General features: G+C 43.2%; 1 protein-coding gene across 1 annotated transcript in view; it reads right to left on the bottom strand.

Annotated features, from left to right (window-relative positions):
• ZC2HC1A (zinc finger C2HC-type containing 1A) overlaps positions 1-19,762 on the bottom strand; it is a 37,676-nt gene extending 17,914 nt beyond the window's left edge. Inside the window, exons 1-4 of the mRNA XM_075085286.1 lie at positions 19,583-19,762; positions 4,340-4,413; positions 3,503-3,619; positions 3,161-3,296 (exon numbers count right to left, since the gene is read on the bottom strand). Coding sequence (XP_074941387.1) covers positions 3,161-3,296; positions 3,503-3,619; positions 4,340-4,413; positions 19,583-19,598 — 343 coding nt within the window. The 5' untranslated portion in view covers positions 19,599-19,762. The remainder of the gene's footprint in view (positions 1-3,160; positions 3,297-3,502; positions 3,620-4,339; positions 4,414-19,582) is intronic.
• Positions 19,763-21,893: the final 2,131 nt, after the last annotated feature.

Genomic DNA, 21,893 nt, shown 5'->3' with positions numbered 1-21,893 from the left:
TTTGGCTGAGATAGAGTTAATTTTCTTCACTGTAGCTTATACCGTGCTGTGTTTTGGATTTAGTATGCAAATAACATTGATAACACACTGATGTTTTAGTTGTTGCAAGTAGTACTTACACTAGTCAAGTACTTTTCCAGCTTCCCATGCTCTGCCAGGTGCACAAGAAGTCAGGATGGGAGGAGGCACAGCCAGGGCAGCTGACCCAAACTGGCCACAGGGATATTCCGTATCACATGACATCATGCCCAGTGTATTAACTGGGGGGAGCTGGCCAGGGGTGGCAGTGGTCATGGCCCAGGGACTGGTGACCTCAGCTGGTAGGTGGTGAGTGGTTGCATCACTGTTTTGTTTCCCCTGGGTTTTGCCTCTCTCTTGTTATTTTGCTTTTCATTATATTATATTATTATTACTTTAATTAAACTGTTCTTATCTCAACCCACGAGTTTTTCTTACTACTGCTCTTCTGATTCTCTCCCCCATCCCACTGGGGTGGGGGGAGCGAGCAAGCAGCTGTGTGGGGCTTAGTTGCTGACTGGAGCTAAACCACAATACCACAGCAGCAGCACGAAGCCAGGAGAATACAAACATAAGACTCAGCTTGGAAAAGGTAAAAAATGGAAGGAAGAGAAACAGAGGCACAATATCTTTCTCTTCCCTTTACCTGCTATCTGCTTTCAAGCAGGCTGAATAAAGTTACTTGCTTTGCTTCAAACTTATTTGCAGTCTCTGGAACTAAGGGAGCACATTTTAGTAGCTTTCTAAGCTAGACCTAGTTGTATAGGTACTGCATTACAAGCAGAAGAGCCCAGAACTAAATTATTAACAGTCCTTTCCATGACTGAGCCTTATGTTTCTTATCCACAGTATGCTAATAGCTACACTGGTTTTACTTTACTTTAAAATGCATCTGGCATTTCAAGATAGTGTACTGAATGCTAAACAATATGACTTCACTTCTTACTATGAATGTACAATTACAATCCTAATACTGGACTAACACGTTTCCTGTAGAGAAGGAAGGTAGGGAACACTCGCATCTTCACTTGACCAGACAGGCAGAAGCAAACAAATTATTTAGTCCTGGTTTTTCCCAATCTTTTTGAAAATAGCCATTCACCTGATCAAATGGTTTAGCTCCTGCTGGCCGTGGCAGGGACTGCGCTGGGATACACACTTAGCAAAGGCCACCTGGTTAGTCAACACTAGGGGATCTGCCAAGCGAGCTGGCCCTGCCCAAACAGAACCCTTACGTACTGTGGAAGGGGATAGAGTCCCTGTAGTGCATGTAAAAATATGTTCGGGAAAACAGTCTGGGTTATTACTGCCTCAGGCAAAGGCAAGCCCATTCATGGGACTGCATTTGCTTGAGGACTGGGTGCACTTGGTGGGTGATGTGGGAGGATGGAGGAGTCCGGTGTGTAGCTCAAGGAGATTTGGTTTTGGGTGAAAACAGCCAATGAACTGAATAGTATGCTGTTAATTGCTCTATAATGTTGTATGTCATCACTACTATGGTTGCTATATGCCATATCAATGGTATCATGGTGGGAAACTCCCAAATCAATAAAAAAAAAAACCTTCAATTGAGCCAAGCAAAGTGCAGCAGTGATAGAACAAGGACTAACAGTGCAGCGGTGGTGGAACAAGGACTGACTTCAGCATGCAACAATCCAACACCACACACAGCACCTCTCTGAAAGAATAGTACAATAGATGGAACCCAAAGTCAAGGACTAAATGAACTCAATGAACGTTTCACAGTTTACAGGGGTGGTCCATAGACTAGGGGAATGATAAATGAAATCTGTATGTTCTGTTAAAGGATGAGAAGGCGGGTAGGGGTTACTGAAATTGTATTGGATAGTATGGGACCTGAGCATGATGTAAATGATATGGAATAAGGGGTGGCTACTGTCATGGTTTTAGCTGGGATAGAGTTAATTTTCTTCACTACAGCTGGCATAGTGCTGTGCTTTGAACTTAGCATGAAAACAATGTTGAGATAACACACAGATGTTTTGGTTGTTGCTGGGTAGTGCTTGTACTAGTCAAGGACTTTTCTAGCTTCCCATGCTCTGCCAGGTGCACAAGAAGCCAGGAGGGGAGGGGGCACAGCTAAGAGAATGGATTTAAACTGACCAAAGGGATATTCCATATTATGTAATGTCGTGCCCAGTATGTTAACTGGGAGGGGAGCAATCACGGCTCGGGGACAGGCAGCATTGGTCGGCAGGTGGTGAGCGGTTGTATCGTTTGTTTCTGTTTTTTTTTTTCCCTTTTCCATTTTATTATTTTATCATTATTGTCATTATTATAATAATCATTATTATTATAATTATTATTTTATTGTAATTATTAAACTGTGCTTATCTCAACCCACAAGTTCTTTTGCTCTTCTGAATCTCTCCCCCATCCCACAGGGGTGGGGGGAGTGAGCAAGCGGCTGCGTGGTGTTCAGTTGCTGACTGAGGCTGAACCACAACAATTCTCTAACCTATTACCACATCAGAAGCTAACTGAAAAGTGTATTTTCTTCTCACTAACATCAGACTGCTTCAATGCTTTACCCAGCCTCAGTTCTGAAGGCACCCAAGGACTGTTACTCCCTTGTTAATACAAATCCCACACATCTCACATACCCAAAACACAAGTACCCCCACCACCACATGAGGAAGGATCACATGCACACTACAGCACACACTGCATACATGAAACTAAATGTGAATTCAGCAAGAAATTGGAGAGACTACATTTGAAGAACATAGTCGATGAGCATTCCTACAATGTAAATCGGTGGTGGGTGTCCAGCGTCAGCAGCTAATTAAAAAGGTAGTCTGCTCTTTCTGAGCAATTCCACTGCTGTGGACAGAAACAAGGTCTTGAAACAATTTTTCCAGCCTATGATTTATACGACAGCAGCAAGCTGCAAGTTGCCCATAACTACCTTTTGATGCATGAAAAAACAAGTCACAGGCTTTGAAAGCTACACAGGATGTTAAGCAGCCAGACCCACAGTCACAAACCAGCACCTGCATAGGGATAATCAGATAGTCATCTTCAAGAACTTGTCAATATTGTAGTCCAACAAATTCCCTTCCAAATCAATTTCTTAAAAATTAACTTACAAATCTCTAAGGAACTCAATTGTTTTACATACCAGGGTCATATGATGGGGGAGGTGGTGGAGGCAGTTTTCCACCGTCTTTGAGATTAAGTCCTTTGGCTGCTCGTATGGTTGCTATAAATTCCTCATGCTTTCTTCTCCAATTGGAAGGTTTTTTGGGTGGTTCTGGCTAAGAAGCCAAAAAAGAAAGTTTTATACGTTTGAAGCTCTTACTTCAAGCTGAGCACAGGCCTTATTTTAGTACACAACTTTATCGTTAGATTTCTTCCAGATCCTAGTTGATCTAATGGTTACAAATTGCCAGCAAAAATAAGCCTTATTATAATGCATACAGTTTGCCTAAAATGTTCATATGCAGATTAAATTATGACATACCCGTGGCTTAAGAGGTTTTACTGTGGGAATGTCAGTTCCTTCTGCTCTCTGTCGGCTGGAATCAAATGTCTTCCTCTTCTTGGCAGAAGTTTTTTGGCAAATGGGTCCATGCTTTTTCTACAAGCAGAAGAAAAACAAAAAGGAGAATAACGAACTCAGTTTTGAAAACATAAGTTATTAAAACGTTAATTCCCTCTTTCTCAATGTGACAAATTGGGAAACAAGGCCCAACTCTTGATGAATAAGATCAGACTGTTTTCACTCAAATATTTATGCCAGACATTGCTTTTAGACAGAACTACAGGAATTAATGAATGCATATACATGGTAACAAAAACTTGAGTGATGAGGAAGAAAAATAGTGGGCGTCTGTATTTGTTCCTTCCAAATAAAAATTGATGCTAGGTAGGCAGCATTTGCATTGAGTGGGAAGACAAATCAGAAGTGCCTTAATTTCATATTCATATTTAAAGACTGACCAATCTCTATTGAGAACACAGTATTTTGAAGGTGGCTAACAAAACACTATTATTAGCTGAGACTGCCTGATGCTAGGGCTTACATCTGCAGAGGCAAGGCATGATTCTATGACCATAGAGAAGATGCTTTTAGAAGCATGTATTTTCAGAAAATGATGGAATGCTGAAATAAAGTTAACCTCCTTCTAGAGAGTTTCAAAACTGAGAAAACTAGAGTCGATAATTTTTTGGGAAAAAACCCACAAAAGACCTACCAAAACCAAGCATCTAGATATACTTTATTTAGCTATACTGAGCATTGTTTAACTCCTGTATCAACTTATCAGATCTAAAAGCCAACAGTGCTCATACCACTTACAAGTGCTGCTGGAAAGAAAGTCCTTCCGCAAATCCTACACGGCAGCAAATCTCCAGTTGGTACTGTAACCTCACCTTAAAAACAAAACAAAACATACTTCTGTAAGAAAATGTTTGAGTTTGTGATAAAAATATCTTCCTAGATTGCTAACCGCATATACTTAGCAGCAATAACAGCTGTTACTGCAAAAGTATACATTCTTTGAACTGTGCAGAGATTGTGCAGATCAGAAAGGAAATGATACACAAGTGCTTATGTACTTTTGGATACAGGCAGGCCCAGTAACATGTCAGCATCAATGCTGATAATTTACAACACCTAACTCGGCACCTTTAAAGGGACACCTATATGTCAGCATGCAAATGACGGATTCACTGTAAGTCACAATGACAGCCTAAACACACACCAATAATAACAATATTTAGTGGGTATTTCTGTGTCTTTGGAAAAGAATCATCTGTTATAGCAGTAAGTCACATCCCACCACTTATTTTTCTCTACCAAGTTAAAGTGTTCCACTTTCTCTTGGAGAGAAAGTCTCTTCAACATTATATTTTTATTCAGGCTATTACTGAGTTTACAAAAACATTTCTGATGTTGCCATTCAACCATTGGTAACAAAAATGTAAATGGTATACTTGACATACAGCAGATTCACAGAAACAGATAAAAGACCAACAAATCTAAGTATCCAAGCTTATGCAAGCAAATGTATTCATAGAGTACACATTATGCAATGGAGTCACAACAGAGATTAAAAACTCCATGAGGTTTCCCAATAACAAGCATCTATTATATTTAGTACTGTACCAGAGACACAGGGATATTTTTATATCACACATGTGAATAAAGAGGCAGTAAGTTTGAATTAGTTCTGAGAATTACTAGTTGTTTTCTCTGTACTCAGTCTGACTATTACAGACAATACAGCTCCCTCTATTTATACAGAGTTAAAACAAAACCACTTTGGACTGACTTGTGTTTTAGGCAAACCAGTGGCTTAAACTAACAAAGTTACAAACATAGCAACGTTCAATGATTTGATCAATTTTTGTTCCCAATTCCACAGTGGAAAATAACTTTCCATCTAAACATACATACTTGTCAATTAACTGTAGGACCAGTCCTAAAGAAAATGGAAAATTTAACAAAGTGTTTCATGGTGAACAAATGTAGATTCGGGCAGCCATGGTTCCCCCTGAAAAACTTATTTTTCCCCAAATGTAAAGATTAAAACTGAGTGAGATTTCTAGTACCAATATGTAATCATTACATCTATTTCTGCCTTTATCAATTACTTGCATGAAGTTCATAATCAGTATGTCACTACATATAATACATTAATACACTACAGAGCACAATCCATTTTAAGAATCATAAATCATATGAAAAGTGTTCTGCAGTTCAAAACATTTATTTTCATATCTTTAATATATACCTTTTTCATGTAAACTTGAATAGGCCCTTGTCACAGCGTAGCAGGACCATACTGACAGTAACTTTCAGTTTTACAACTGAAGTCATCATCAAGCTTCCTTTTGTGTCATCTAAATGTATGTGTGTTTAGATATACACAAGTAGGGGGAAGCAGGAAATACAGAAAATGTGCAGATAAATCTTGATTTTCTTCTATTCTTGCATCTGAATTATACTTGGATATTATCAACATTTACTAGAAATTTTTATTGTTAACTGTATTTTTGCAAGCTCTATTTTAAACAATCACATCTGAAAGTTTTTCCATAGACCTGTTTTCTTAAATTCACAAGCCTGAGCATAATGTTAACCACAAGTATTAACATGCACGCTGTCATACATAGCTTTGATGGATGGAACCAGCCCTCACCATTGTCCTCAAGGGTAAGCAGCAACGGTTGTAAGCTTTCCTCAATTCTCCCACTCAAAAATACAAGGTATGGACAGATTTCTTTTGTTTGTTTAATTACTTCATTCTTCAGAGTTCTCAGCACCCTCAATGCTGACACCACTGCAAACTCACTTCTGCTTAAAGAGTTCAACTTCCTTGTACCACATTATTCTAATACAACCCTCAGCTTTGCAGAAACGAGAGAGGCATTTCATAGAAATACAAAGTGACACTGTGTCTTTAAGCAAATAACGGAAATAAATCAGAATTAGTGATTTTTAAATCAGGTATATAGTATAAAATTAAGGGTTTGATTGAGAGAAGAATTCTTTCAAATATCTGCCTTAATAAAAGAAGCTAAGCTACGTTTTCCACCATATTCTTCTGTTCATTGAACTCTGGAATTTGAGCTTACGTTTAAACTCACCATTAAAAAAACAATAGACTTGTGAGATGTTCACCTGATTGAGCAGTATTTACATATGATATACCAATGCATAACTAATGCCAATTAACACTCATTGCAGCTACAGTTACACAGCTGGATTACCTTACAGCATTCCTAGCCCTCTTCTGCTGCTGGCAGGTACTCAACCACATTTGCCAAGAGCTATTTCTACTTCCAATACACCCTCCTTCCTAATACAAATCACTGACCCAAAACAAAAAAGGAAGTTATTTTGAAAAAAATGAAAGTTCCTTAAGTCTTGTTGAAAATGGGAAGCCTACAGCCCTTTACATTTACACACTTATCCTTTCAATTTCTTAATCATTCCTGTGAATTTCCCCTCCTTTAAAATAATGCCTTTCCCCCCACCCCCAAAACCACCACAAAGCCAAAAATTCCCACCACAAACAAAACCAAACCATAAAATCTTAACATTTCTCTCTAGGGGTCCATAGGCCTTCCCTTACAGGAGGGTTAGCAATGTCATCAATGTTAAGTCTGATAATTTTAAAATAAAACATGGGAATCAAATTGTGAAAGTTGGAAAAGAGGAGTTCTGATTTTTCTTTTTAAGAAAAGGTATTCATGCATGGAATCTATTGCCATCAGCATGCTTGTTATTGACATTGCTTCTGCAAAACAAGTGACATAAATGCACAACATAAAGGGGAAGGAGTTCTTACATTTTTAGTAGTAATGAAAAAATTTAGTATTTTTAAAGTCAGCAACAAATAGGGTAACTTTTTGGCTATAGTTTACGAGGATAGTAACTATAAAGGGTAATAAAAATTGAAAAAATCTTATTCTGAGTTATTTTAGTCTGATAAAATTAAAGAACAACAACAAAAAAGCAGTGTCTCACATTGAAAACTTTGGGATTTGTTAAAAAAAGGCATGGACTGGCTGAAACTTTCTCTTGATCAAAAGCTAACAAAAATAGATCATTAAACTGGGATGTATTGGATGGGGGAGAGGAGGTAAAAAACAGAGAACACTCAAATCAAGAAAAAGAAAGATTTGCTTGGCAAATGAGCCTGAGAATAGAAATTGGAAGTAAGATGGTGTCATAGCAATTTTCTTCAGTCTTCTTTAAGTCTAGGAACAATCCAGGGATTGCCCTCGTTTTGCTTATACTACCAAAGACCATTGAAGATCCAGCAGCAACACTTCTTTTTTCCTTTTACCATCTTTAATAGCATTAATTACCAGCAGTTTACATGCCTGCATTAAACACTAATACATTAATCATGTATTAATAACATGTTAATAATGTATGGACAAACATTGATATATTAATCATGTATTAAACATGAATGAATATACTTAGAAAAGGACAGACATAATTATTACTGTTTATCTAATCTAAACACACTTAAGGAAAAGAGAAGTATGTTCAAAATGGTTACATGCATAACAAAGGAAGAAGTGGCTTCAACAACCCAGACATATGCTGGAAAAACAATAGGGCAGCTCGCATGTCATCCACCAAGTTCCTGGAATGCTTAGAGGACTGCTTCCTCATACAAGTGTTAGATGTGCCAACCAGGAATGAGGCACTGCTGGACTTGCTGTTCACAAACCAAGAACACCTGCTTTGGAATATCTCGGTTAGTGACAGCCTTGGCTGCAGTGATAATAATATTGTGGAGTTCAGGATCCTGCTGAGCAGGCTGAAGGTCAGTTCTAAGACAAGGGTTCTGGATTTTAGAAGAGCAAACTTCAGCTCGCTCAGAGCTCAGCTGGGAGGGATTCCGTGGGAAGCTTCCATGGAAGATAAAGGAGCTAGTGAGTGCTGGGAGTTCTTCAAGAACTCTCTCTTGGAAGCACAAAACCAGTTTATCCCCTATAAAGGAATGGGAAGTAGGCGAAGCAAGAGGCCCCCTTGGATCAACCATGACCTCCTCGGTCTACTCAAATCCAAAAGAGAAGCATACCAGAAATGGAGAAGCAGAGGGTTATCCATCGAGAGCTACAAGGGCATTGCCAGAGCATGCAGAGATGCAATTAGAAAAGCACAAGCCCAGCTTGAATTGAAACTGGCCGTAGATGTCAAAAATAACAAGAAAGGGTTCTTCAGGTATGTCAACCACAAGCAGAAAAAGAAGAAAAACATAGGCCCACTGTTAAACAGAATAGGAGAGCCAGCCACCAACGATGCTGAAAAGGCAGAGGTCCTCAACGCTTTCTTTACCTCTGTCTTTACCAATACTGACGGGTCCCAGGCTTTGGGAATGACATTCCCAGTTGATCCAAACACCGACCCACCATCAGTGAAGGAAGCGTTAGTACATGAATTACTACAGGAGCTTGAACCCTACAGATTGATGGGCCGTGATGCCATCCAGGCGTTGAGAGAGCTGGCTGACGTCATTGCAAGGCCACTCTCCATAATCTTTGAGAAATCATGGAGAACGGGGGATGCCCCAGAGGACTGGAGGAAGGCAAATGTTACCCCTATCTACAAGAAGGGCTCGAGGGAGGATCCGGGCAACTATAGGCCCACGATCCTTACTCCAATCCCTGGGTAAATTATGGAATGAATCCTCCTGGGGGCCATCACAAGTCAAATAAAGCACGTGATTGGGAAAAGCCAACATGGCTTCACTAAAGGCAGATCATGGTTGAGAAAGCTGGTGGCCTTCTATGACAAAGTGACTTGCCTGGTTGACATGGGGCGGGCGGTGGACATTGTCTACCTGGACTTCTTCAAGGCTTTTGATGTAGTCCCCCACAGCCTCCTCCTGGATAAATTAATGCGTTATGGCCTAGACAAGTGGTCTGTGCAGCACATGGCTGACAGGCTGCACCTAAAGGGTGGTGATAAATAGCTCTTTTTCAAACTGTCAACCTGTCACAAGTGGGGTCCCCCAGGGGTCGATATTGGGCCCACTGTTATTCAACATCTCCATAAGTGATCTGGATAACAGGATCAAGTGTAGCCTCATTAAGTTTGCTGATAACACCAAGTTGAGTGGGGAAGTAGACACTCCAGAAGGGAGAGCTGCTCTGCAGGGAGATCTGGATAGGCTGGAAGAGTGGGCCAGCAAGAACCTTATGAAGTTCAACAAGGACAAGAGTAAGATCTCGCACCTGGGAAAAACATAATCCAGGAGTGCAGCACAGACTGGGATGTACTTGGCTGGAGAGCAGCTCTGTGGAAAGGGACCTGGGGGTCCTGGTGGACAGGAAGCTCAACATGAGCGAACAGTGTGCTGCTGCGGCCAAGACAACCAACAGGATGTTGGGTTGCATCAAAAAAGGCATTGCCAGCAGAGAAAAAGAAGTCATTATCCCACTCTACTCAGCCCTTGTCAGGCCACACCTGGAGTACTGCGTACAGTTCTGGTCCCTGCTCTACAAAAAGGATGTGGACAGGCTGGAAGGGGTCCAGAGAAGGGCCACCAGGATGATCACAGGACTGGGAAGCCTGTCATACAAGGATAGGCTGGGAGAACTGGGTTTGTTCAGCCTTGAGGAAAGGAGGCTTAGAGGGGATCTCACCACCATGTACCAGTACTTCAGGGGTAGCTACAAAGAAGACGGGGACTCCTTTTTTACACGGAGTCACATGGAGACGACAGGAGGGAATGGATACCAGTTACTCTTGGGGATATTCCGATTGGACATGAGAGGGAAATCTTTCACAGTGAGAAGGGTCAACCACTGGAATAATCTCCCCAGGGAACTGGTTGACTCGGCCACATTGGACACTGTGAATAGTCATCTGGACAGTGTGCTGGGCCATCTTGTCTAGACTGTGCGCTTCCTAGAAGGGTTGGAGTAGGTGATCCCAGAGGTCTCTTCCAACCTATGATTCTTTAAGTATTTCAGTTGAAGTGATGCCAAAACTCATATACAGCTTTATACTCTGTTCTCCCACTGTCTGAGACCAGGTCTCAAAAAACCCAGAGTTCAACCTAGTAAGATGCTGGGTATCTGAATTAAACAACTAGACTGGCAGTTTTATTAGCTGCACTACAACAATCTCACCACTTGTGTTTCTAAACCGTCCCTGTCAGAGCACTTCCTCCTCCAACTACTTCCAGAGTACAATCACCCTTCCAAATTATTTTTCTCCTACCTGCAAATGAGTAAGTTATTGCACACATTCCGTTTGAATACGGTCACAGTCCAGTTACCCATACTTTCTGTTTTTGGAGTTTAGCTGTGAAGTTCAGGTGGAACTCAAAGTCTGACAGTCAGTCTCAGACATAGCATAGTACTTTCAATACTCTTATAGATGAGTTTAGACTTCCTTGAGACCTAGATTTCCAGAGAACAACCTTTTTTCTTTCTACCTTTCATATTCAAATACAGCAACTGCTTACAGAACGTGACACCTGTGAGTTCTCAGTTTTATCTTTCTCACTACAATGTGTGGACCCACTTATACATACAAGTTTGATCTGACAGAGTCACAGGCATAATGCTCGCTCTTGCTGTCACGTTTACAAGTTAAGCAGTTGTGTAAATAGACCCCATGCCTAGAGGGAGCAAAATTCTTCAGTATTGCTGAAGAGCTATTAATTGAAGTTTTGTTATGTTTTGTCTTTTGGAGATCTTTGTATATCCAAGTATGTGTCTGCACTTAGATATGAAGTATAGAATGCTTCAAAGAAACAAGACTGCACTTAGTCTCAGTAACAGTATTTTGTCATGTGGTAAGATTGGTTTGACTGCCCTTCAAAACCTTTTATTAGCATTTACTGTCACAGCAGTGACAGCACTAAATTGACTTTGGCGAGACAACTGTGATAATTAGAACCATCAAGTGTCACTGAATTCAAACTTGCAGAAACACTCTGGTATGATTTCCAGTCTTGATACCAGGTAGCTATTTCAAACCAGCAAGTAATCTACTACTGTTGAAAGTTATTACTTGAAGAGCACTTGCCAAATTCTTCTCCTGCAAAACCGTGTTTATTGCTTTTAGCAAAACTCCCCTTTCATCTCCAACAGGAGGGTATCTTCCACTTAAGAGTTCCATAAACATACTTCAGGTACAAAAAAAAAAAGTGATGCAGTGCATTCCCCGCATTAATTGGAATCTATATCATCAAGCCGCAGCATCTAGTTCTTTGGGGGCTGTCAGTCTCCAACATATGTCCACTAATCAGTACTGACTGGGTTATATTTTTTAATCAACACATTAACTAACAACAGTCTGAAAAGCCTAATGACAAATACCATAAAAGAGTGTCACTTAAAAATGAAACTGATGCAGTGACATAGCTAGGGAACACTTCTTTGAACAAACACAATTGAAAGTATTAATTTCTAAGGAGTAATTTTAAAGAGCATTAAATAAAATAAAGATGAATGTATAAGAGTAGGAAAAAAGTATACCGATAATGGTGTAAATTTTGCAAGTTGTCACTATTTTGCCAAAAGGAGTCCTGAAATGCAAATGAAAGTCAGAAAAATACATCATACCACTTAAGAACAGGAAGTACTTGCCATACTTGGTAAAGTCTGCTTGATAACTGACATCATGCATGATTTACCCCACCAAGCAAATCCCTTCTTGCCTATGCTATTCGGCAGTTATTAGGAAGAGTTAGAGAAAGGAAGAGGAAATCATAGTAAGCTCTGTCTCTTAGTATTCAATCTTTCACATACACTGAAATTTTTACACAATTAGGTTAGTCACAATTGTATAGCAAATAGCAAACCAATCTACTTTCATCTACCTACCCCTAATTTCAGAGGAAAGCTTCATGAATTCTTTTCTACTTCTGTATTGACAATGCAGTCTAATCTTGTATAAACCTGTCAGCCTTCCAAAAGATAACAAAAAGCAGCATAACTTCCATTCCTTCAAGCTGAAAAGCTTAAGTAAGACTTTCTTAGTACCTCTGCATGTTTTTGTATCAGCTCTTCAGTCTGACAATCCAAGTGCATTATACTTGCCAAAATTACTGTTGTTGCACTGAACATGAGACTGATGATGGTGGCTTCTGTATTGCTTCCTTGAGAATAACATACTGAGGAGAGCCCCACCACCTCAATGTGACAACCTGGAGGAGGATTCTGTGAAGGGTTTTTTGTGACTGAAAAGATTAATTGCATGCACTTAAGAATGGTTGTAATCGCAGCACACGCACAACTTGCACTGCAGCGTACTCCCCTTTTCTGTAACTGCCTGTCCTCCTTGCCTCCCTTCGTCACATGAGCCTAACTTTTAATGTGAAAACACACCAACATCACACTACACATCCTTAAAAATAACCTATAGATAGCACATCCCACGGGATTCTTCAAAGCAGATCCCTAAACAAGACAAAGGCTGCTCCCCTGAAGTCCAGGGTTGAGATCCTGCTATTTGCCCAGCCCCCTCCTCTCAGAATCCTAAATTCAATCATCCCATGGTCACTGCAGGTACGGCTGCCCCTGACCTTCACAAAACACATGCCTGTAGGTGTGAAGTCCAGAATTGCCTCCCCTTGTCACCTCCTTGATCACCTAGTCAGGAATTTGTCATCAATGCATATCAGAAGCCTTCTAGATTGTTTGTGCCTTGCTGATTTGTCCCTCTAGCAGGTATTGGGTGGTTAGAGTCCCTTACGAGGGCCTGTGAATATGAGGCTCCTTCTAATTATCTGAAGGAGGCCTCATCATCTTCCTGATCAGGTGGTCTGTAGCAGACACCCACAACAACATTTTCCACATTGGTCTGCCTGCTAACCCTGATCCATAAGATCCCAGGTGGCTCCACAGCAAAGCTCCATGCATTCTCGCTGCTCACCCACAAAAAGGGCAACTTCCCCCTTGCAGTCCAGCTGGTTCTTCCCGAAGGGCCTGTATTCACCTGCGGCAACACTGCAGTCCTGCGAGCTGTCCTACCACCTTTGCATGAACCCAGCAAGATCGTAGCCCTGCAACTGCACACAGACCTCCAATTCCTCCCATTTGTTGCCATACTGTAAGTGTTAATGTACAGGCACTTGAGAGGCACTCAGTCGTGATGATTATCCAGAAAAAATTTAAGAAAGCTTCCCCGATGTAGGGGAATAGACAGGGATCGGCAACCAGAAGATCACGGGATGTGACGGAAAGATAGACTCCTCCCCATAGGAGTGGCAGGAACAGGAAGCGCAAGAGCTATATAAGCGTGTGACGCAGTTAAATAAACGGACATTTTGTATCCATCATATTGATGTCTGTGCATCACTGTCCCCAGGGTGGGTAGAGCCCTGTGTCCCGGAGATATGCGGCCCAAGATAAGTTCTCCCATAGAAGCGTACAGCAACACCCTGTAATGCGTATGGAAACACAACCAAACCAAAAGCAAATAAGCAGCACTATCTGATCGATCTGACTTCCAGATACATTATCTGGTCTTCTATTAATAAGCTTTAAGATCAACTAAAGCACTAGAGAGCATGTGACCTGCAAAATCTATGTACATGTTACACAATTCTGCTTTGGCATCATAAACTCACTATTCTCCTGTATTAGGCTACAAGCACCGTGATGACTCTAAGCAGGTAGTCAGTTGAAGACCAGCCTTCTCCCAACAGCCTTAAACCAAGACTGCTTTGCACCAGTGACCCCCAAAGCAATTTGGAGCTTACATATTCTACTACCCAAATATAATTGGACAGAGCAATCCCAATCTAAGTCTGCTTGCTTATCAGAATATTACTTGGCTAACACATTATTTTTAATGTGTTAAAAATAATTTTTATAATAAACTTCATTTATAATATATTGATTCCTAGTTTCCCACCCCCTGGAATTTCTTAAAAAATTAAGTCCACTCCTCACCCCCTCCAGTCAACTATTTAACATACTTCTGGAACTAGATTTTACTGAAATGCAACTGCTTTTGATAACTACATCATATGTGTGTGTGCAGGTAAAATACATTCATCTTTCCACTATATTCAACCAACTGAATTCAATTACTAGAACAATATCATTTCTGCAACTTAAGTTAAAAATGCAAGAATTCTATAAAACTATAGAAAAGGGTATAAAATCTATTAATTCTAAGAAGCTGAAGAAACTAACCTGAAACACTCAAATTCCTGTCTGCACATATTACTTCCTTTAAAGGTGAAACACATTCTGATAATGCACTTCCCATCGTATCACCCTAAACTTAGCTTTCAGAATTCTTCCTTAAATAAAACATTTAAATTTCTTTCCTAAAACATAAGCACTTATCAAAAAATAAAAACATAATTGCCTTAGAAAAAGTAAATACATTGACCACAATTATACAGCATATTAAATGCCCAAATTAGACCACTTAAAAGAGGTGCAAGAATACCTAGTGAAACATAGCCGTTTAATGCAAAGTAATATTTATCATCATGTTTTAATGGCTACCGGAGACAAACAACTTAAAAAGAAAATACATTAATATTAGTTTTGCATTTCAATCTTTAATAGTTTCCAACTTGCTGATTTAAGAACAGTACTGCAGAACTAATTCTTCCTTCTGTTGGACAGATAAGATGCCTTAAAAAAAAAAAAAGCCTAAGTGTTCCAAGAAGTCAGGAGCCTCTCTCAAATGGACCTTAAGAAAATGGCTGCCAAATTAAGGAAACTGCTCCACGCATCTAGTGAGGGCGAAGATGAACACTAAAGGCAAAGGAAGACTCACATTAATATTATTGTTTTCAAAACAGTAATAATTTTCTACACTATTAGGGGAAAAAATAAGCAAGACTGGGCACTAGCTTATTCAGAAATGCTGTCAAAGCAAACACAAGCACTTGCTTTCAACAGTCACATTACTAATATAAAACCCCAAAATAGAATGCTTGAACCTTTGGGGTGGAGTGGGGTATCTCAGACATTATCAGTGCCTGTGAAGGCTCCAGGGACAAATGCTATTACAGCACAGATCTCAGCCCTCAGCAGAAAATGCTATAGTGCGAGCCATAGTCTTACGAGACCTTGAGGGCACACCCAGACTGCTCGGAGTCTGAATGCTTAACCACAGTAGTCCCTACTTGGCATCTGCAAGGGAGAGCTCTGGGTTTGAGACTGCAGGCTATCCTGAGCAAGCAGCCACCCATCCCCTCCCAACCACAACCAGCCTTCCCTGGCTGCTAGAGCGCAGGCTGAAGGAGAATGCTGGGCTGGGTAAGCGCTGCCATTACCTACCACAGAGACCTGGACTTTTGCCCTCAGACACAGCTGCCCCTCTGCCCTTTACTCCTTAGGCAGCAGCAGTCCCGACCCGCTGGGATGGGCTGCAAGCAAGTGTGGGAAGCGGCATTTAGTCAGCTCAAGCAGCTGCTGCCGGCATCCTCCCAGAAAAAACAACAGACTGGAGAGAAGCCGATCAGACACCACCATTGGGCTGCTCTGGCTTATATGAAGTCAGAACTCAGTGCGTGGATCCCCTCCTCCATCTCCTTCAAGCAAAAACATGCCAATGTGACAGCTTTTTTCTTGACATCTAGCAGTGAAAGCAACAAGCACATGTTAACCCATCAAAAATGGTGCTGAGATTCTACACATGAACTATGCAGGAAAGGAAACTCACCTTAGCGTTCGCTACATTTTCAGGCACAGATGGTCTATCACTCTAAGTATTTTCATCAGTAGATTAAATAAAAATTGAAAACCAGCCAAATAGCACATAGGCCGCAAAGTAACAAATGCTGAGCTAGCAACTTTAGAGTTAACATCAAATTTGTCACTTGTAATTACAAGTGTGCAATGATTCCTTTTACCAAACTTCAAAGTTACAAATTTGACTTTCAGTATTCATCTAGTAATATAACAATACTGTTATACAAATAAAATAATAGAGCCACAGACTTTAAAAAACCAACAAAAGTAAATTTTAGAAGAAACTTTTCTTCACACAGAAACGTATGTTGCCATGTCATTGAACATTTAAACTTGCACATAGTGGGGAAATGCAACTGCAACACTGGAAAAATTTTTTAGCTTTTTAAATGTCACTAAGGCAGCTTCACAAGCCAACTAATACACATCCAACTCTCCACATCATGGAAAAAATCATTATAAACTGGGTACAGTTCTTTCTTATTAATAGCATTCTTAAATAAACAGCAATAAAACAGATCTTGCATTTATAAAGCTGAGCTTCAGAAAATCAAAGCACCACCTTCTGAGGGTGGAATGTCCAGGCCAAGAGTCCTGAGACTGAGGACGGGGGTCTGCTGCTGTCGTAAAAATGCAGCAGTAGACTGCTGCCAAAAGACAAAGTCCTGCCCTCCACCCTAATCACGTCCCTCACACACACAACTGCCAGGACCTACTGTAGAAATCAGCTCTGGGAATTGATTTTGCTAAACACTAACATACAGAGGGGGCAGGCTGAGCCAGATTTCAGAAGCTGCCCGTTCCTCCATGTCAGATGGATATGACTGTGCAACTGTGCTTCTGAACACAAATTTAATCTAAAATTGCAACCAGCAACGTTGTTATGAGTTTCCAGTGGAACAATGACTGAAAAAAAAGAAGCATAGCACCCAATGAAATAATTTATTACTGTTATTGGCTTTGCCTACATTTTTCCTGTCTTAGGGATACCTTTCTATAGAAACTTCATCGGAGCCTAACCTCATGTGCATCAAGAGAGGCAGCTTAAACTGAAAAACTGTAAATAAAAGCAAAGTCACTTGCTTCAAATGCTTTGAAGCAAAAGAGGAATGACAGGGAACTGCCCCAGCAAGTCCAGCAGAAAGCTACCAAGATGATCAGGGGACTGGAACATCTGCCTGATGAGGAAAGGCTGAGACACCTGGGTTTGTTCAGCCTTGAGGAGAGAAGACTGAGGAGGGATCTCATAAATGCTTATAAATATCCGAAGGGCAAGTGCAAGAGGATTGGGCTGGACTCTCTTCAGTGGTGCCCAATGACAGGACAAGGGGCAACAGGCACAAGTTGGAACCCAGGAACTTCCAGCTAAACATGAGAAAAAACGTCTTTCCTGTGAGGGTGACAGAGCAGTGGAACAGGCTGCCCAGAGAGGTTGTGGAGTCTCCTTCCCTGGAGACATTCAAAACCTGCCTGGATGCGTTCCTGTGCCCCCTGCTCTGGGTGTGCCTGCTCAAGCACAGGGGGTGGGACAAGATGATCTCCAGAGGTTCCTTCCAACCCCCACCATTCTGTGATTTTATGCTGTGGCGATTTGTTTAGAGAAAGAAAAACATAGTACAAAGTGACCCACAAAAATGCAAAATACTATATTCTTCAGTTTCAAGAACTTTAGCATTTAAGGATGCTAGGTAACTGTGGGATATGAGTGTTCAAAATGCAAGGGCATCTGAAGTCTTAGAATTAGCTTAATACCTGTGCTATTCTCAAATTAGTCTCATGTGTTCAGAAGGAATATTTCAGATCATGGAAAAATGCTCTGATAAGCTGTAGCTTTTTAAAGTACTTTCAAGAAATGGTTCACAGAGTAAACATCAGATTTCACCTATGACTTAGCTGTTCTTCCTGCCACCACTCCCAGTATCCACCAAAACAGAAACAAAATGTAAACTATTTCCAGCAAAGTCAGAAGTTGGACAAATTCTACTGCAAGAATGATATGTTTTTTCAGGCTTCTGCTGTTATCTGTAGATCTGCTTTCTTCCCACCCTCTATTATGAGGGTGCTAGAGCTTATACAACACAGCTGGCAGAGCTGGCCTTGGTAAGTTAGCTCATTGCTAAATCGATTGATAGATGGGCTGCAGATGATATGCAGTCCCAACGGCAGTCAAACACACAGCTGACTCAAAATTACAGCAAGATTTCCCCTTCTGGACAGGCAACATACGATTGTCACAGGGCTGTCAGGAAAGTCAGAGTGCCTGATAAACCATTACTGGGTAAGCCACTGGCCACCACCTTTCAAATTCAGAAGGCATTAACAGTCAGCAAAGCTTACAGAGTAAATCAAATAAAAGAGAACCTCTTGGGATTTTAATGCCAAATTACATTGTCCCAATTTATAGCCTTGATGAAGTCACTAGGTATAAGAACAGAGGCTGATGACTGTAAAATCTACTAAGACAGGTATTCAGTGAGAATTACATCCCCTTCAACTGCGCTAGAAGAGAGAAAGAACAAATGCTATCTTGCGCTCACCCCTATTTAAGCACTCAGTTACCTCTAGTGAGGTAAGGCATGGAAGACTTAATGACTGTTTTGTGATAGTTACTCAGAACAGGTCTGTATCTTTTCTTAATACAGTTAAAGCAGCTTGCAGAACACAGTAATGACAGGCCTACCAAAACGCTCAGATAGCAGGCTGTAACTTCACAAATTCCAGGGTGATACCTAGGCTATGATGGATACTCTGGAGGGTGACAGCATCTTCATGAACACAACTGGCACACGGTAAAGTTGCAAGTATTCTGTCAGCAAACGTATAGCCTTCGCTGCAGTAAAGTCTTCCACAGCATTGTAAGCATATCCTAACACCCACCTTAGCCATTAACTGGAGAAAAAAGGCTGCCCGGCAAAGATGCCGGCGCGAGTCGATGCCGCACCCAGCCGGGGCACCCGCTGCCTGTGGCGGATCACCGAGCGGGCTCACCGCCATCCCAGCTCAGCCGCGGCAGAAAGGGGCCGGCAGGGAACGGCCACGGACCCGCACCTCGGCTGCCGGGGCCGAGCAGCGCCCGAGACAAAGCGCAGCGAGGCCGGCCCTGCCTCCGCGCCCGCTGGCGCTCCCCGGCCCGCCGGGCTCCGTTGCCCCTCACCTTTGTCTGCCACCCCAAAAACACGCGGCCACGCCCAGCACCCCCGGCCGCGGAGCGAGGCGAGGCCGCCGCGCCGCCTCAGGGGACCCCGAGAACGGGGAAGGTGGCTCCCGCCGCCGCACCCACGCACGCCCCGCCGCACCACAAAGCATCGACAGGACCCAGCCCAGGTGCCCGCCGGATGCCCCGGGCGAGGGGGAGGAGGGGAGGGAAGGGAAGGGACCCCCCGCCGCTGCCCCTCACCTTCCAGCCCCTCCATGGCGCTCCCCAGCCGCTGTCCCTGGCCCCACCGCTGCTGTGGCAACGCCACCACCTCCCGGCCCGCTAACAAGCGCCGCTCCCATTGGCTGGGCGGCTCCGGGCGGCCCCTCACGGCCACAGCCGCCGGGCGGGCGGGCGCGCCGGCCTCCCCTACGAGCACCGCCCCACGGGCACCGCCCACGCGACGGGCACCGCCCCACGGCGCGGGCACCCCGCCGCGGGCACGGCACCCCGCCACGGGCACCGCCCCGCGGCAGCCGCCGGTGGCGGGGAGCCCCAGCTCGCCCCTCGGCTGCGCCCCCGGGGGAGCCGGGTCTGAGCCCCCGCCTGCAAAGCCCAGCCCCAGCCCAGCCGCGCTGCAGTCTGACGTGTCGTGTGGTCCGTCACGCTGAGGTCACGCCACCGTCAGGACCTTTTTCCTCCAAGAGCAGCGTCTCTCTCTGAAAGCTGACGACGTAACACGTGGGCAAGAAATCCCCGCACTGCTGAAAAAGCAACAGCGCGGCCAGCCCCTGCATGGGCACGGGAGGCGGCCCAGGCGGTGCCGGGGTGCCCCGGTGACAATGCCCCCACGTAGTGTCAGGCTGCAGCCCGTGCCCCCTTGCTCGTGGGAAAATGGACAGTCGGATAAAACACCCTGCCTTTTTTCCTTCTGTTATTTTCTTATGTGAAAGTGATGATAATATAAAATTAGTATGTGAGGGTATCTCCTGCTGCAGGACAACATTTAAGTAATGGATGTTTTTGGAACGTAGCACTAAATTGCTGTTGACTGATGGGTATGAATAATGCTTGATACATATTGTCACAGAATCACAGAATCCCAGGTTGGAAGGAACCTCAGGGATCACCTACTCCAACCCTTCTAGGAAGAGCACAGCCTAGACAAGATGGCCCAGCACACTGTCCAGATGACTATTCACAGTGTCCAATGTGGCCGAGTCAACCAGTTCCCTGGGGAGATTATTCCAGTGGTTGACCCTTCTCACTGTGAAAGATTTCCCTCTCATGTCCAATCGGAATATCCCCAAGAGTAACTGGTATCCATTCCCTCCTGTCGTCTCCATGTGACTCCGTGTAAAAAAGGAGTCCCCGTCTTCTTTGTAGCTACCCCTGAAGTACTGGTACATGGTGGTGAGATCCCCTCTAAGCCTCCTTTCCTCAAGGCTGAACAAACCCAGTTCTCCCAGCCTATCCTTGTATGACAGGCTTCCCAGTCCTGTGATCATCCTGGTGGCCCTTCTCTGGACCCCTTCCAGCCTGTCCACATCCTTTTTGTAGAGCGGGGACCAGAACTGTATGCAGTACTCCAGGTGTGGCCTGACAAGGGCTGAGTAGAGTGGGATAATGACTTCTTTTTCTCTGCTGGCAATGCCTTTTTTGATGCAACCCAACATCCTGTTGGTTGTCTTGGCCACAGCAGCACACTGTTTGCTCATGTTGAGCTTCCTGTCCACCAGGACCCCCAGGTCCCTTTCCACAGAGCTGCTCTCCAGCCAAGTACATCCCAGTCTGTGCTGCACTCCTGGATTATGTTTTTCCCAGGTGCGAGATCTTACTCTTGTCCTTGTTGAACTTCATAAGGTTCTTGCTGGCCCACTCTTCCAGCCTATCCAGATCTCCCTGCAGAGCAGCTCTCCCTTCTGGAGTGTCTACTTTCCCACTCAACTTGGTGTCATCAGCAAACTTAATGAGGCTACACTTGATCCTGTTATCCAGATCACTTATGGAGATGTTGAATAACAGTGGGCCCAATATCGACCCCTGGGGGACCCCACTTGTGACAGGTTGACAGTTTGAAAAAGAGCTATTTATCACCACCCTTTGGGTGCGGCCTGTCAGCCATGTGCTGCACAGACCACTTGTCTAGGCCATAACGCATTAATTTATCCAGGAGGAGGCTGTGGGGGACTACATCAAAAGCCTTGAAGAAGTCCAGGTAGACAATGTCCACCGCCCGCCCCATGTCAACCAGGCAAGTCACTTTGTCATAGAAGGCCACCAGCTTTCTCAACCATGATCTGCCTTTAGTGAAGCCATGTTGGCTTTTCCCAATCACGTGCTTTATTTGACTTGTGATGGCCCCCAGGAGGATTCATTCCATAATTTACCCAGGGATTGGAGTAAGGATCGTGGGCCTATAGTTGCCCGGATCCTCCCTTGAGCCCTTCTTGTAGATAGGGGTAACATTTGCCTTCCTCCAGTCCTCTGGGGCATCCCCCGTTCTCCATGATTTCTCAAAGATTATGGAGAGTGGCCTTGCAATGACGTCAGCCAGCTCTCTCAACGCCTG

The sequence above is a fragment of the Phalacrocorax aristotelis genome, chromosome 2 (assembly GCF_949628215.1).
Source record: "Phalacrocorax aristotelis chromosome 2, bGulAri2.1, whole genome shotgun sequence".
In the NCBI taxonomy this organism is placed as follows: Eukaryota; Metazoa; Chordata; class Aves; order Suliformes; family Phalacrocoracidae; genus Phalacrocorax; species Phalacrocorax aristotelis.
This window is presented reverse-complemented; position numbering and strand designations above follow the sequence as displayed.